Source organism: Oxyura jamaicensis, chromosome 18 (assembly GCF_011077185.1).
Source record: "Oxyura jamaicensis isolate SHBP4307 breed ruddy duck chromosome 18, BPBGC_Ojam_1.0, whole genome shotgun sequence".
Taxonomy (NCBI): domain Eukaryota; kingdom Metazoa; phylum Chordata; class Aves; order Anseriformes; family Anatidae; genus Oxyura; species Oxyura jamaicensis.
Window position 1 is genome coordinate 5,031,959 of NC_048910.1, and position 16,736 is coordinate 5,048,694.

At 60.9% G+C, this 16,736-nt stretch overlaps 1 protein-coding gene across 2 annotated transcripts; it reads left to right on the forward strand.

The window, feature by feature from the left end:
* Positions 1–774: 774 nt before the first annotated feature.
* On the forward strand, positions 775–14,025 carry CYGB (cytoglobin). 2 transcript variants are annotated; one of them, XM_035342194.1, is made up of 3 exons: positions 775–1,311; positions 8,544–8,775; positions 9,329–14,025. In XM_035342194.1, exons 1-3 carry the CDS (start codon positions 1,169–1,171, stop codon positions 9,491–9,493), a joined length of 540 nt encoding a protein of 179 aa, XP_035198085.1. In that variant the 5' UTR covers positions 775–1,168; the 3' UTR covers positions 9,494–14,025. The 2 variants fall into 2 exon arrangements, with proteins under 2 accessions (XP_035198085.1, XP_035198086.1); XM_035342195.1 differs by lacking the exon at positions 775–1,311 and adding an exon at positions 8,255–8,343.
* The last annotated feature ends 2,711 nt before the right edge of the window (positions 14,026–16,736 follow it).

A 16,736-nucleotide genomic window follows, 5' to 3' on the forward strand; every position in this document is an offset into this window, starting at 1 on the left:
CTGTGTGTCTGTCTGTGTCTGTCTGTGTCTGTCTGTCCGGCCGCTGCTCCTCTTGCACGCAGGCGGGTGCAGGAGCACGGTGGACCAGCCCAGGCTCCCTCGCAGGCTGTTTTCTCCCGTCTCCGATCCCCCTCTGGAGGACCGGTGGTTATTACAAGTCTCGGTAGTTTCCTTCTCCCTGCCCTGCAGGGTTGATATGCTGGAGCTGCAGGGCTGACATGCCCGATTTGCAGGGAGCAGAAAATGGCATTTGGGTAAAAACAACCCAAAGGCGCACGCAGGGGCAGCGGGGAGCTTGGTGGGGAGGTGTCCCCGTGCTCCCCATCCCTGCCAGCAGCACCAACCCCCTCATTTATTTCCCCGCTGCCTGAACTCTGGCTCCCTTGGCCACTCGGTCCCTGGAAAGCAAATCCTTTCCGTTAGCAAGTCCTGTGGGACGGCCGCCGGCCCCCTTGGGTGGCAGAGGAGCTCGTGGCTCCCAGGATTTATCGCCCAAGACACGAGCGCTTGCAAAATGAGGTAGCGCCGGGGCAAGAGGAGGAGAGGCATCGCTCAGCCGAGCCAGCTGCTGGGATAAGTTTAACGGCGCGCTTCGGATCTGGAATTTCCTCTGCTCTGTTTACAAGAAAAAAAAAAAAAAAAATCTCAAAAAACTTCCAGCTCCCCCCCCCCCCCCCCCAGCGCACCGTCCTGATGCTGCCCAGAGCCTCTTCCTCCTCTCTGCCTCTCAAAAAAAAAAAAAAAAGAGTCAGAGAGAGCAGGAGGGAGGAGTGGGAGAGAGGAGGAGAGAGGGAGAAAGTGAGCTCACGTTCACACATTGGGGAAGAGGCTGGTCTTGCAATGCCTTTGAATATTTTACTTTTCGGCAGTTTCCCATCAGTCAGCCGCACGCAGCCAGGCTGAGCTGAGGCTCGCCGCAGCCATGGGCAGCACGGGGAGCCCTGAGGTCTAACCGCAGGCACCCGACCCCGGGGCTGTTTTCTTAAAATCACGCACTCAGGCAGGCAGGCAGCGCCCGCTGCGCTCGCACAGCCGGCAGAGCCGCCAGCGCCCGCGCGGCCGCCGAGCAGACACCTTTTCTCTTCTCGCAGGAGATCCCCGCGCACACTCACACGCATCTCCCCGAGCCTCCTCCTGGCTTCCCGGAGGATCGTGCCGGCTGCTTCCCATGGAGAAAGTCCAGGGAGAAATGGAGATCGAGAGGTGGGAAAGAAGTGAAGAGATCTCGGAGGCGGAAAAGAAGGTGATTCAAGAGACATGGAGCAGAGTATACGCAAACTGCGAGGACGTTGGGGTCTCCGTGCTCATCAGGTATTTAAAAAAAAATAATAAAAATAAAGAGGAGCGGATCCAAGCGCATCCCTTTATAGCTAAGAAAGAGGCAGAACAATATATAGAACTGGAATGCGATGAATGACAGCGAGTGGGGAGCCTGCTCGGTGCATCGCTTGGCTCGGCGCGGGGACGGTTTCACAGCACTCCTCTGATTTCAACACGTTCGAGCCGGGGGGCGGCGGCGGGGGGAGCGGGGGAGCCTCTCTGCGGGGACTTTGTGGGAAGCTGCTTCCCTCGGAAAGGTCACCTTAGCCTGCGCGCGGAGGTGGGGGAGCGCGGAGGAGGGAGAGCGGCGCCGGGCTCGGCTCGCCGGGGCTGGGTTGGGTTTGTTGTGGGTTTTTTGTTGTTGTTATTTTTTTTTTTTCCCCCCCCCCCCCCCCCCCAAATAGATCCGTGCGGATGGCTTTGGTACGTACCAGGCTGGCGGGTGAAATAATGCAAGTTGGGAGCCAAGACAAAACCCAAGCAGGTGTCTCCGAGGGCACCATCTGTCCCTCCGGCGGCAGCGTCGGCGGGAAGGAGAGCGCCGAAGTTGGCTGCGGGAGGGGGTGCGGAGGGCACAGGCAGGGGGGGGGGACAGCAGGACCGGGGGGGGCAGGGACCGAGCAGGACCAGGAGCAGGGCACGGGGCATTGCCCGAGGCGTCGGGCATCGTCTGATGGCTCAGAGCATCCCCCATGGCTCAGAGCATCCCCCATGGCTCACAGCATCGCCCCATGGCACGGAGCATCCACCACCAGCGTGGGGTTGGGTGGCAGAGAGATGGGCAAGTGCAAAGCCCCCGAAAAGCAAAAAAGGGGAAGAGGCTCCATGGGGGGAAATAGGGGCAGGAGGGTTTTCTTGTCCCTGACCCCGTTGTTTGGGGTGCGACCCGTGCCTGGGGAAGGCGCTGAGATGAATCCCGCGGGGCTGCAGGGATGCTGAGCGCTCGCGGTGTCGGTGGTGCTGAGCACCGAGCCTTTCCCTTATTTAAAAGGGGGAGAGGGGGACGGGCAGAGGCGCAGGCGAGCTGCCTGCACCGACCTGTTGGCAGACAGCAGAGGGGCTCCGGCACCCACCGCCCTGGGGAGCAGCAAAGGGGGGGTCTCCCTGGTGGGGCTCTCCTTGCCAGCACCCAGCCCCACGCACCCCAAGGAGGGGACGGGGCTGTGACCTCCTCCTGTGCCCCCACAGTGGGGCTCTGTGCGTGGAGAGCCCCTCGCGCGCACGCACTTTTATTAACAACCACCCAAAAGTTTTCCCGGGGCTGGGAGTTGGTGCGCCGAGCCCACGGGAGCTGCAGAGCACAGCGGGGTTTCCATCCGCCACTTTGTAGGTTCAGCGCCTAAATCTTACCCTCAGCCTTCCCCACGAGCACCTGGGGAACCAAACCCCCAGGGCCTGGCATGAAGCCTGCATGGGGCAGAGGTCTGGGGGATGCCATATTCCCCTTTTCCATTCCCCTTTTCCCGTTCCTGCGAGCTTCGGCACATGGCAGGGGGAGAGGAGGTGGAAGAGAGCGGAGAATGGGGGGTGGGGGTCCCCGCAGCTGTCATTGAGCCCCCTGCAGCAGCCGGGATGGCCGTGCCAGTGCCAGCAAGAGGTGGGCAGGATTTGGCCGGCAGCTGTGCATGGCCAGCTCCTTGCCCTGGGCAAATCTCCTTGCTTTCGGTGTCCCCACGGCACGGTGACAGGCTCGGAGCAGGGCTGGGGACGAGGACAGCGAGGTGCGGCATTGGGAACCACGTGGCCGAGCTCTGGTCCCGACCGAAACTCTCCCAGCACAAGTTTCTGGTCCGGGTTTCTTGTCCCCAGGGAGAGCTGTGGCACCGTGCTGAGGGGTGTCCCCAAACGCCAGCGGGGCAGGACAGAGCTGGCACCTGGGATGAACCCGGGCTCGCTGGGAGCCTTTACCACGGCCGTGCCCCGGTGATCCCAGCCCTGCTCCCACACCGGGGCATCCCTGGGATGCCTCAGGTGGGGTCTGCACTTTCAGGGAGAACGGGGAGTGCAAGAAGGCGGCTTGGGGAGAGCGGCAGGGGCTGCATGGCCATGGGTCCCTCCCCAGCAATACCCCATGTGCAGCCCCATAAAGCCCGGCAGGTCGATCAGAAGCCGTATTTCTGTTGTGGAGGCGGTGACCGGGGGGTTGTGCTCGTCTTGTGGTGGAGGCTTGCTCCCTGTGCTCCTGCTCAGCCCCTGGTCCATGCCCTAGGAGCTGCTCGGGGCAGGGAGCGACCATTGCCATGCAGGATGCACATGGGGGCTCAGAAATAAAGGGTCAAAACCAAACCGGGGCCTGATCCTGTGCCCCCAGGGCAGAGGCAGTGATGCCCACCCAAAAACCAGGCCCGGCCTGAGGGGGTCCCGCGGGGAACCTGCAGCAGGTCTCAGCGCCGCTCCCTCCTCTCCGTCCCCAGCGTTTCCACTCTTCTCCTCCCAGCCTCTGTTGGCAGCTGGGGAAACTGAGGCACGGGGTCACACCCGGCGGGCTCCCAGCCCTGGTGCCTGCAGCAGATGGGTCCCTTCCAGCGGCACAGCGGGGTCCTGAGCTCGCGGGGTCCAGCGGGACGTGAACAGGAATAATGGGGACTTCTGGCTGAGCGGCCACCGGGCCATGGGAATGTGCGCCGTGCGGTTAGAACTGTCGCTAATTGTCAATTCCCTCGGTGGGGGAGCCTCGCGCCGGAGGAAGCACAGGCTCCTCGTCTTCCTCCTCCTCCTCCTCCTCCTCGGGAGCTCGGGGCCCTCTGTGGGTAACGCTGCCGGGATCCATTTCGCAGCAGCTGCCTTAACCCTTGCTGGGGCTGGTTTTGGGGTTGGGGCTGGATGGGGCTCCAGACCCCCGACCTGCACGTTTGGGGTTTTATTTTGGCTGGGTCACCCCGGCCAGCTCAGGGCTGATGCTCACGTGTGTCCTCCCCATGCCCCCAGGCCCGTCGCCGTGCCTCAGTTTCCCCACCCGTAACTGAGGATTTGTTTCTTTTTGGAAAACTCTCCCCGTCGGAGACCTCGTGGCGGAGGAGCCTGGGCGCAGAGCTCCGGCATCTGCTCAGAGCCCCCCGGTGCCCACGCAGCAGTGCCCGACACGAGAGGGGCTGAGCACCGCTGGGGCTCGGGGTCCCGGCTCCTTCACAGCCCCCCGACGAAGCCTGGGAAGCCGTAAAAGCCCCCCGTGCCCTGCCGGCCGCACACGGCCGCTCCCACACCCACACACACGCTCTGCGGTCGCGGATGTGGGACCACAAAACTTTATGGATCCCCCCGGGCTCGTGGGGATGAAAGCCAGGGATAGTTCCCATTAGTCAAACCCACATCGAACGCGAGAGCTGTGCCGTGTCCCGGGGGGGGGGGTTCTCCCTTCCCCTTCCCCCGTCACTGCTCCAGACCCACCGTCACCTTTCCACATTTCCATTTTTTTGCCTTCCCCACCCCTCCGTCTCTGCTCTCCCTCTCGCACGCGAAGCAGAGGTGTAGGAGGGGCAGAGAAGGCAGAATCAGGCCCCCGGGTTTCGGCAGCTGCTTGTCCGAGCTGACACACCTGGCCTCCGACGGCCGGCAAAGGGCTTTGAAACGGAGAGGCGCTCCTCGCGCGCCTGGCGCCGTCCTAAGAATTGGGAGAAAATACCAAAGAGCTTGAGTAATCGGTCTGCTGGGTGGAAAAAATGGTCTGGTGTTTTTCAGCTGGCTGAATTGATTAAACGGGCTGAATCCCCCAAATTAAACAGGCTGAATCCCCCAAATTAAATGGGCTGAAGCCCCCAAATTAAATGGGTTGAAGCCCCTAAATTAAATGGGCTGAAGCCCCCAAATTAAATGGGTTAAGACCCACAAACTAAATGGATTGAAGCCCCCAAATTAAACAGGCTGAATCCACAAAATTAAATGGGCTGAAGCCCCCAGATTAAATGGGTTGAAGCCCCCAAAATGGCATTTAAAGGCACAATCCTGCAGCTGCTCCCCGATGCCGACGTGCGCTGTGTCCAGGTGTGCCGTGGGGCAAGGAGCCCCTCTCCGGCTGCCGGATGGTAAATTTTCGGAGCAAAGCAGCTCGCCGAGATCCCTCCCTGAAATATTTTCTTGGGAAGGGGCCCAGAGACAAGGCTGACCCCCCGGTGGGGATGTCCCCATCCCACGGCACATCACGCGCTCGTGAATCGTCGCGGCCCGTCTGGATTGATGTTTTTCTGGAGGAAAGGCCAGACGGAGACCAACGGGACTGTGCTCTGGTAACAGGGGCAGGCGAGAGGAAGGTGATTTTTTTTTTATATGGCAGCCCCCCAGGAGGTAGAAAAAGGGGGGGGGGGTGCTCAAAGGTGCCTTTGGTTCGTGGCTGTGTGTCCCGTGGGACTGCAGCACCCTGTGGGATGCTCAGGGGGGACGTGGCTGCGTGGGTATCCCCATGGCCCTATGGCCATGGGGAGGTCCCGGGGGGACTCCAAAGCACCCCATGGGGACCGGGGACCTGCAGGTGGGACCAATGTGGCCGTCCCTGCGCTGTGCCACTGCCATAGGCAGGAGAGGCTGGGATGTGTGCGTGGAGGGGCTGAGGATGATGTTGGGGATGAAGGCTCTGGGAGAAGGGGATGCAGGAAACTGAAGGGCGGTGGGAAAGCCAAAGCTCTGTTAATTCGTTCATCCACTGCTCTCCTCACCCCCAGCCCCAGGGTTTGCCTGAGAGGCTGAATTCCCACGTGATGGGGCAGGCAGCGAGGACGTGGGGCTGCGAGCTGGGCGCACAGCAGGCAGGATGCGTGCCGGGGGTCGCTGCCTTCTCCCCAAACCTCCCTGGGCTTCATCGGGGCATCCCGGCCCCTTCGCTCCCTTCCTCTGCCAACACATGCGGGGCCTGGCAGCCCCAGCCCCAAAAACAAGCCGATAGACTGCAGGTTGGGCACGGAAGCACTCGCAGGAAAACCTCTCCAAGTGCTCTCCAAGTCTCCAAGCGCTCCCCGCTTCTGCCTGAAGTCCCCCCGCAGCTCGGAGGGCTCAGTGCCAGTTTTTCCCTGCGGTTTGCCAGGGGAATGAAGCACCGAGGGTCTGAGGATGACGAAGGGCCCCGTGTCCTGCCTCCAGCCAGAGCTCGGAGCGCAGGGAAGGAAGGAAATTGTTGGGTTTGGAGGTTTTCTCCCTGCTCCTTTTACCCTGCAGGGATGGGCAGAGGGAGGAAGACGGGGAAAGGCGAGCTTCAGAGCGCCAAACAGGTTCACGGGGACGGCATGGTTTGCACCTTAATTATTTCCTTCGGCGTCCTTAAAGTTGTTAGAAGGGCAAAAGAGGGAGGAAGGCAGCTCTGACATCCTGCCCGCCCCGTCCAGATGTAGCTCCCAGGGAACAAATTAGCGGGCGCAGAACGGGATCGCTTAAAAAGAAATTTAATGAGATCGGTATTCGGGCGTCTGCTTTCCATCAATCATAATTTTGTGTGATATGCAATGGTAAATGTCATATTTTTAATGACTCCAGCAAAGAAAAAACCCCAAACACATGCACACACACACAACGAGCCAACAAAATTCCAGAGCCTGAGATGTTTGAACTCAAAAAATGTTCTGTAGATGGGGAAAAAAACAACAAACACCTCTTCTAATTCGGTATTGTTTGAGTTATTTTATTTCTTCCTCTTCTATTTTTTTTTTTTTTTTTTGTTCTCCTTCCCCCTGGTTATATTTAACCTTTGTGTTAAATTAATCTTCTCTGTTTATTAGCAAGGGAGAGAGGCTCGCTCCCTCTCTTGGCCTGGCCCCGCCGACGTTTCCTCGCGGGGCGTTGGGGTCGGATCCGTCCCCACTGCCGGCGGAGCCCACAGGGGAGGCAGGGAGGTGCCGGCGATGCCGTGGGTGAGGTCGGTGCCATGGGAGGCCACGGCCCCGGGGGCTCCTTTTTGGTCCCTCTTTTTACCCCCCGTGGTCCCTGGGGTCCTGGGGGTCCCGCTGGCTGCAGCCTGGTTTGTGCCAGGACTATTTCCTCGCATCGTGCCCGTGAGCTGGAGCTAAATGGGGCTTTTTGGGGAGCTTGGGAGGAGGACGTCTGGGCAGCACGAGGGGAAAATCCATGAATGGGGACAGCCAAAACCCGAGCTCTGCCCTCGTAGGGCTGAACATCCTTGATCTTGGTGCCGGCTTGAGCTGAAAGCTGGGGGCTGCAGGGACAACAGGGCACGGTGGGGGGAAATCTGTGGGGTGCCGGCAGGGAGGTGGGACAGAAAACCCTTGGAGCAGGGAGGAACCACTGTCCTTCCCACCTCGTCTCCCCCTTTCCACCTTCCTTCCTCCCCCATCCTTTCCGCCGCGCACTCTTCACACCTCCGGAGCCTATTTTGGGGCCGCCTGATGAATCCCAGGTGCCTCGGGGAAGCGGCGGCGAGCCGAGGGAGCAGGGACAGGCAGGGAACAAGGGAACAAAGCAGCAAACGAGCCTGGGCCCCGAATTCCCACTGCCCGTGGGGTGGCAATGGGGGAACGAGGATCCCAGCTGGTCCTGGGGGGAGGTAGGGAGGGGTGGGGAAGGGGTGCGTGGGGCCTGGGGACAGCCGCCTGCTTCGTTTGCTCCAGCTGTGTTTCATTGGGGTTGATTGATCCTCCAGAAAAGAGGGTCCCCAGGTGCTGAGGGGCTGTGCTGGCTGCTTGTGGGGTGTGCTTGTGCAGCTGGAGGTGGCTCCTGGCATGGATGGGCAGGGATGTGCGTTTAGCACTTGGAGCTGAGACCTTGCTGAAGATCTTTTGGTGAGATCTTTGGGGCTGGGGGCATCCTGGGCAGGCTCATGGGGTGGGGGAGCTGGAAGGAAGCCCTTGGGCTCACAGTGGGACTGGGGCAGGGAGAGGCTGGCTGAGCTGAAGGAGGGGTTTGGGATGCTCCTGTCTCACGTTCTGAGCCAGGACGTGGTGCTCTGATGTCCGGGGGGTGGATGCGGCGTCTGGCGCGCCTGGGCTGAAGCCTCTGGGTATGATGATAAAGAACTTGGTCTGGGTATGACGATAAGGGTATGAATATGGTGATAAAGAACTCAGCTGTGCCCCTGCTTTGTTGGTGAGCATCCAGCTGGGATGCTGTCGTAGCAGATAGGGGAGGTTTGGGAGCAAGGCGTTACCCTGCTGAATTCCCCTGGGAGCTCCGTGAGGAGCCAGCCCTGCCTGTGCCCAGCCCGGTGGGGTCGCTCCCAGCGCCTCCACCTCTCCGTTCTCTGCTCCGTCTCCTCGCTGCACTTCGTGTCTGTCCTCTCTCCGAAGGTTTTTCGTCAACTTCCCGTCAGCCAAGCAGTACTTCAGCCAGTTCAAGCACATGGACGACACGCTGGAGATGGAGAGGAGCTTGCAGCTGCGCAAGCACGCCCAGCGGGTCATGGGGGCCATTAACACCGTGGTGGAGAACCTCAACGACCCGGAGAAGGTCTCCTCCGTCCTGGCCCTGGTGGGCAAGGCCCACGCCCTCAAGCACAAAGTGGAGCCCGTCTACTTCAAGGTAAAGCATGGGAGTAAAAATATTTGGGGGATGTTTTTGGAACTGGGGAGAGGGAGCGGTGGTGTGGAGATGCTGCTCGTTCTTGATCTGAGGCTGGAGGTTTGTGGGGTGCTCCCCACGAGGCTGTGTTTTCCCATCAAGATGCTGTCCTGTGCAGAGCACCGTTCCCAAATGCAGCCACTGCTGGAGCACTGGGGTTTCAGGGACCTCTCCCCACCCACCGGTATCCTGCAACCCCTTCCAGCACAGTCGTGGATGTATGTCCCCTCATCAGGTCTTCTAGAAATCAAGGGTGGAGGGCACTTAAAGCATGAGAGGTGCTGAAATTAGGGGGAGGCTTGAGAGCACGAGCAGTGTCCCTTGTCCCACGCAGGCTGGGTACCTGCCCCATCCCCTGCCCCGGGGTGTTGTGAGACCTGACACCCTGCACCCACCCCGCAGAGGGCTGTCCTTCCCAGAACTCACCCAGGGCAATGAATTTCCTTAGGAAAAAAAAGTTTGATTTCATTATTTTGCGCTGCCTGCGGAGTTCATTAACCCCTTATCCCCCCAGAAACTCACTGGCGTCCTGCTGGAGGTCATCTCCGAGGCGTACGGCAACGACTTCACCCCGGAGGCGCACGGCGCCTGGACCAAGATGCGGACCCTCATCTACACCCACGTCACGGCGGCGTACAAGGAGGTGGGCTGGGCGCCATACCCCAACGCCACCCTGTGAGGGACAGCGGGCACGGGTGAGGGGCGGGGAGGGGGTCGCTCATGCCAGGACCCCGCCCTGGTCTCTTCTCAAAAGATCTTTCGCTCGGTCTGGGGAGCCCGGTGGGGCCGGCTCCGGGAGCTGCCAAGTCATAATTTGATCTCTATAGGGTTTAAAAAAATAATAAATCACAACGACAAGCCAAAAAGAACCACGAAGGGTGCGGGCGGGTCGGGGTGAAGCAGGGGGTGCGTTGGTTGTGGGCTCCATCCTCCCATCCCGGCCCGTCCATCACCGGATCCCGCGCTCGCCGCCGCCGCGTCCCTCGGGCGAGCTGTGCCGAAAGGCAGCAGCGTGCAGCTCACCGCTGGGTGAAACCACCCTCGACCGCCCTCGCTTTCCATGCAAAGCCCCTCGGGGAAACCCAGCTCCTTGCTTTTTTTTTCGGGCCCACCGGCTGCCCTCCCCGACACTGCGCTTCGCTTTGCCTGCACCGCTCCCCGCAGCCTCGCAGGGCTGCCCCGCGCCCTCTGCGTCCCCGGGCCAGTGCTCCTTGCCCTCCTCACCCGCAGCTCTCGGCTGCCTGTTGCAGACCGTCCCGGGGCTGCAGGGAGCAAGGGGACGGATGGATGTGCCACTTGGCCCCGTTGGGAGAGAGAAAAGGGAAGGACGGAGTGCCTCCGGGTGGGTGCATGAGCCCGCCCGTGGGTCCCGCGGGGATGATGCTGATGGCAGGGATGTGCGTGAGGATGGGTTCAGGTGGCACGTGTCGTGCCTGGGCTGCTGCCCACAGCCCTGGTAGCTTGTGTGTGCGTGTCTGCCTGTCTGGCAGGGACGTGGAGTCAGGACGAGAAGGGGAAATTGGGAATTAAGAGAGGGAAAGATGAAGTGGCTGCAGCAGGAGGGATTCCTGGGGGTGAAGGAAGGCTCCTGCCCTGCTAAAATCAAAGCTTTTACGTAAAGAATATTCCTGCCCTCTTGGTGAGGCTGGGCTCCTCCAGATGAAGTGCCTGGTAGAAATCCCCCCATGCAGGAGGACCTCGTGGGCCCGGCAGTGCTCCCACCTGTCCCGGCAGAGGGGGGGCCCCCCGTTACCTCCCGCGGACATGTTAGCTTTGTAGGGGGCCTGGGGGCCGGCTGGTGGGAGTCCAGGGATGGTAGTTAGCTAGGAAGCTTGGCATCCGTGCCACCTGGTACTGCCCAAGCTGTCCCTTACACTTAAAGGCAATGTCACCTATTGAAGTTTGTGTGTGAGCAGCCAGGAATTCCTGCTCTGCTCGCCCACAGCTGGCTCCTCTCTTCTTGTAAGCACCCGCAGGGAATCCTTTTTGCTCGCGTTGTTTGGGATCTTTTTCTGCCCCAGCCTCTCCCCTAAGAAGCTGGATACAATCTGGAGAGGTCCCCGGGGCTCCTGTGCCTGCCAGCCCCGTGTGCCTGTTCCTACAGATGTGTTGGGGTTTTCTCCTTCCTCCCTTCTTTGGCTGTAACGGGGTTTTGCTCTGGGTAGGTGGGAGCCCGCACAGGGGGGCACACACCAGCTCTGGAGGCTTTCTCGCATCCTCTGAGCTCAGTTATGTGCAGCCTGGGCTTTGTCCCATTGCCCCCTGGCTTTAGGCAAAGGGGGATCTGGGGAGGACCCGGAGCCCCTTGGTGGTGCTCCTGCACCTTCCTGGCTCGCAGGCTGCCAGGGGAGCCAGCAGGAGAGCCTTCAGCCCCTCGGAGAGGCAGAGCGAGGGGGGAGAAAGCTGCCAGGAGGAGGAAGAGGAGGAGGATTTCCACCGGTGAGCAGCATCCCAAGGCCTGCCTGAACCAGGGAGGCACGTCACAGCCCGAAAGCAGCCTTGGGAAGGTGGGCATGGGGTGAGGAGGGGCCCTGCCCCTGCAGCAGGGTCCCTGGCAGTCAGCACCCCTGAATTTCAGCCCACCAACCTGCACCCCTAAAGGTGCCGGCACCTTCTGGCGTCCAAGCAGCTGCTCACCGCTTGCAGAGGCACCCTTCAACCGCCAGCTGTGCTCACAGCTGGCCGCTGTCAGGATCAGGCCCCTTGCAGATGGGAAAAGACCTGGTCAGCCCTTGGCCCCGCTCCAGCACAAAGCAGGGAGCGATCGCTTGGAGCGGGGCCGCGAGGTTTTTTTTGTGCGTGCATCACCAGGCTCTCACAAGTGCAGTTGCACCGACCTCTGCCAAACCCTCGGGGCCAGCCAGGCGTGTTTTCGCCGAGTTCAGTACTCGCCGTGCTCTGCCGGGCCGTATGGGGACGTTTCATCTTTAGACAAAAGTTCACGTGTTAACCTTCTGAGGTTAATGTTCTCCAGGCTGAGATTTTATTTTGGGGTGGAAACCTTTTCCTCTGCTCTCCCTCCCCTCAGCCAAAACCGGGCTCAGCTGCGGCCCTGCAGGAAGCAGAAAATTGCTACAGCTAGAAAGAAAGGGGGGGGCGTCTGCTCTGTGGCTGGGCTTGGGGATGGGAATGCTCTGCCAAGGGCCCCTCTCCATCGGCTCCAGCTGGATGTGGTTTGACGGGAGGTGACCGTGGGGAGGCCACCAAGTCCCCGTGTTCACTTCTGACCCACCTGCGTGCCCGGGCTTTGGGGGAGCAGCCGGCAGCAGTGAGGTTCCCCCACGTCAAAGCCATCGACCAGGTGTCTGCAGGGACCCTCGTGTCCTCCCCCAGCTCCTGGTGAGACCCCTGGGGTGGCTCAGGCTGGGGACAGCCCTGTCCCCAAGGGCTTGGACAACTCCTTTACGTGGCCAGCCCAGGTTGGGGATGAAGGTAGGTGGGTTTGGGGTCTGGGCCTGGCTGAGCCCTGTCCCCGCTGGTGCCCAATGCTCTTCAGACATTACCCCCAGAGCTGCAGGATCTTGGGACATTGTTTGGTTTCTTCTTTTTTTTTCCCCCCCCTCTGTTTAGTTTATTCTCTTTTTTCCCTCTCCATGTCTAGAAAAACCGGCCCATGGCTGCATGTGTGCACGCATGTGTGTGTCGGGCTTGTTTATTTTCCAGACATACTTTTCTAAACCAAATCCAGATGCGTGCAGCTGCTGTCCCTCGAGGATCCACCCCATCAGCCAAATTGCGAGCCACTCAAATATATGCAAACAAAACATGTTTATTTTTACCAGCTCTGTAGGAAGTAAAAATGAAGTGGGGAAGGTGGCCAGGGCAGAGCTTGCTCGGGGAAGAGACAGAGATAAAGCGAACGCCCCCGCTCTGCCGCCCTCAGCAAAGCAGCCATGGCTTAAATTGGGAAAATTGTCATCTGGGGAGAGATGAAAATGAACAGAAAAAGGAAAAAATATCATTCCGGAGTGACAGAGGGATGAAAAATGCGGTGGGGAAGAGCGGAAAGGGAGGGCAGGGCTTGGCTCTCCAGCGTGCGCAGCTGCTCGGTGTCACAGCCAGCTGGCAGCTGGTGGCCGTCCTGTCCTCCGGGAAGTGTGGCACTTTGCCTCCCATGTGCTCCTGTGCCCCCCGTGAGCCTGCCCTGCTCAGAGCTGCCTCCCCTGGCAGCAGGGCAGGATGTGGCCCCTCGCTCATACAGCGGCTCGGTGCCGCTGGCTTAGCCTCGGTGCCAGGCTTGGACCCGTGAGCCGGTGGGAAAGGTTTGTGCCCCCGCCAGCAGGATGAGTGCTGAGCTGGAGGGGTGGGATTCGGCATCCCCAGGGCAGGATCTGGCCCCAAGCATCTCCTCTTGGCTCCCTTTGGGAACACCCACTTCCCCCCTAATTTGGCACCGCGTTTGGCCGGCTGGAGCTGGGTGCTCCGTGCCCAAGGACAGCGGGAGCGTTGGGTTCAGGGTGGGACAAAGACCCCGTCCACCCCATCACCATGGCTAGTGCATACATAGCTGCGTCTCATTCACACCCACACCTCGAGAGAGACTGACTCCACCAGAGCCAAGGAGCCCCTGAGGACCTTGTGCCCCCTCCATCACCTCCCTGTGGGGCCGGGGAGTCTGGCCACGTCCCTACCCTTGTGCTTCGATCCAGCACAGGGGGCTGGGACCCCTCACTCCCTGGGGAACCTGCCCGGAGACTCCAGGGGGGACCAGAATTTGGCCACCAGAGCTCAACCCTGGTGTGCTGGTGCCCGTGCGAGGACAGCTCAGGGCCACCCGCGGCGGCACCGGGAAGGCAGGCGAGGACGGGAATGCCGCCACCGCACCGCGGACCGACTTCGGGAGGGATAAAGCTGCCCGCGGGGCTCTGACCCGTTCCACGGGCTGCGCCGCTAACTATTCTCCATAGCTGAAGTTGTCTCTAATCGTTAGTTTGTCCGAAGCCGTCCCCCAGTGACCCACAGACGTGAGCCGGCGCGCTCTGATGTAGCTCTGTGTCTGTACCGTTACCGATGCTGCTGCGGATGCTCTTCATGTACGTGTTTCTCGGCGCTTCCGTGCTGGTTTTATACATGCCGTCTAGTGTACGATGGATGTAACTGTTTTGGTTTTTTTCTTCCTTTTTGTAGGTTTTTAGTATGTTTGTAACCAGACAGAATGGTGTTATTAAACTGAAACTTGTATCTTCAGTGGATAAATCGATCAAAACCCTCCAGCTCGTCCTGGTTTCTTTCCCGCGGGGTGGCAGCGAGGCTGGTGGGCTGCAGCCGTCCTGATGGGGGCTCGGGGGCTGCCCTGCGGCTGCACGGTGGGGGACCAGTGGTGCAGCCTCGTGGACAGAAAGCAGCAGCAGGATTCAATTTGCCCTTCACCCCCCTTCTGCCTAGGGCTGCTGGAGGTGCCCGAGGGACCCCCCCTTTCCATCCCTGCTGCAGGAGGCAGTGGGGCAGGGCTGGGAAGGAAACCCATGGAGGTGATGGCCACGAGAGGCAGCGACCAGGACCACGAGGTGGTTCCCAGCCTGTAGGAACAGCAAACAGCTCCCCGAGCAGCAGAGGCCAAGGTCTTTGCTCCAACCCTCGTGGCTCCTCATGTGCATCGGCTGAGTCCTGCTGCAGTGGGACGGGTCCCAGCACGGTGCAGTTTCCTTCTGGGGTGTTTCCAGCTCCCTGCCGTGCAGAACAGGCTCGTGATGCGTTTGGGATCACTGTTGGATTCGGTTGGCAGTGGCCAACGTGTCCAAACGTTGCTGGCAGAGGATGGGTAGCAGCCAGCCAGATGCACGTTACTGTCTCGTAAGCCTCATTTCCTCGAGATGCAAGGCTCCAGGCGGTGCCTCTTATCGTGCTCCTCTCTGCTAGTGCCAATAAAAGTTCCTTGGCACCAGAACGGGCTTCCAGGGGGAAGAAAGCTCATCCCGTGGGGGTGACAGAACCCCAGCACCAGGCCACAACCAGCTCCCAGGGTCCGGGGCTGGGGGTCTCGGTGAGGTCTGAGATGGAGGAAGGAAGGGATCAGGGCCATGTCTGCTGCCTGGGGGCTCTGGGAGCCTGGTGGGTGCTCTGGGAGCCCAGTGCCACCCCTTGGGTCAGGGCAGAGATGAGGTTCTCCAGGCCCTGCAGGCAGCAGGATAGCTCCTGGGCTGGGTTCCCTGAGCTATAGGGGCTGGCGTGGCCGTGCGAGGGGAGCCTGTTTCTTCCCCTGTGGGTGCTGGGACCCCGGTGACACCGCTCCTGGCACTCTGCAACACGTGGCCACAAAGCCATGGGGCTGCTTAGCCACAGCCATGGAGTGGGGAGCCAAAGGCCAGCCCCTGCAGGGGAGCACCAGGTTCGATCCGTCTCCTCCTCCTGCCTCTTTTTTTGGGAAAACCATTGGGTGCTGTTACCGCGATGAACAAGCCATCCTCGGAGTCTCTGCCCCATCCTGCGAGCACTCCCAGGCGGAAGGGAAGGGTCAGCAAAGCCTGCAGGTGCTGTGCTCCAGGTGGGAAACGTCGGCCTGGAAACCAGGAGCGAAAGGACCGGGCAGCTCCGGGGAGCTTGCGGTGGGGCCACGAGGCTCCGGGACCTCCGCACGCTGCTCTGAGACTAGCCAGAGCTGGGGCTGACTGGAAACCACGAACACGGGGCTGGTTTTTTCCAGCCGGGAGCTTCATCACTACCTTGCCGAGCGAAAATATTTACACAGCCCTTCACTTCGCACTAATATTTACCCCCGGGTCCCGTCGCCGGGGGTGGCTGTGAGGATCGCGCCGTGACCCGAACCCAAACCCAAACCCAAGGGAGAGCAGAGGCGCCGCGGGAGGCTGGCGGTGTGCTGGGGGCTGCCGTGGGCACCTGGGTGCTGGGGCTGCCTCCTCCTCCTGCTGCCCTGTGCCTGGGAAATCCCAAAACCCAGTGTCGCCGCCCCAGGATGATGTTTTCCAGGAGGAAACCCTTACCCCAGGGAGCAGAGGTTTTAGGAACCGCCCCGGTGGGGTTTTATGGGGTGGGGAATGGGGGGAAAGGGGAATTGGGTGGCTCCCAGCCTGACCCTGCTGGCCGTGGGTTCCGCAGAGAGCCCAGCCAGCCCTGCCCGCTGGGAATGGGGGCTCCGCGTGGGGTCCCGGGGGGCACATCCCCACCCTCTGCCCACCGCCTGCCCGCAGACGCTGAAGGGGAGAGCCAGAGGTCGTCGCAAGGGCTGGGCAGGAACACATCTGCAAGGCAGAGAGAGCCGAGGGGCTGCAAGAGCCGTGCTGTGCAAATAGTTATTAAAATGGTTGTTAAAAAGCAGCCCTTGTGAGCTCGCAGGGAGGAGATGCCCTCGGTCTGAGGAGCACAGGAGCAAAGACCCCAGCCCGGTGCCAGGGGACGCTCCATCCCCCACCAGGTCCCCATCCCGGGGGACACAGGGCTGCGGACCAAACCCACAAGCTCCTGCTGACCCCCAAATTCCCCTTCTTATTCTCCGTTACCTACAGAGAAGTAAAGTACAGGAGCACCCCTGTCTCCAATCCTCCCCACGGCCACCCTCAGCCCTGGGGGGGTTCGGAGCCGCCTGGATGGGGCCGCGGGGCGCTGGAGCGACGCCGCGGGGCCGGGGCGCAGCCGCCCTGGTGGGGCTGACACTAAGCAGGAGCGCGGCCCTTCCTTCCTCGCCCGGCTCCTGCTCTGATATGGTTTATCTGAGCTGCGCCCAATGTAAACGCTGTCAGCGCGGGCCGAGATTAATTCCTGGGCCTTTGGCAGCCGAGGGACGCGGTCACAGCGCCGGGGGGAGGAAAGCGCATCGGAGAGAGAAAAATCCTGCGGGGTAGCTCACAGCCAGGTTTCTATTCTCACAGGCACTTCTGAGAGAGAGCAGGGCTGGGGGGCTTGAGGGGGCAGGCGGCTTCCTTCTCCTTCTCCTTCTCCTTCTCCTTCTCCTTCTCCTTCTCCTT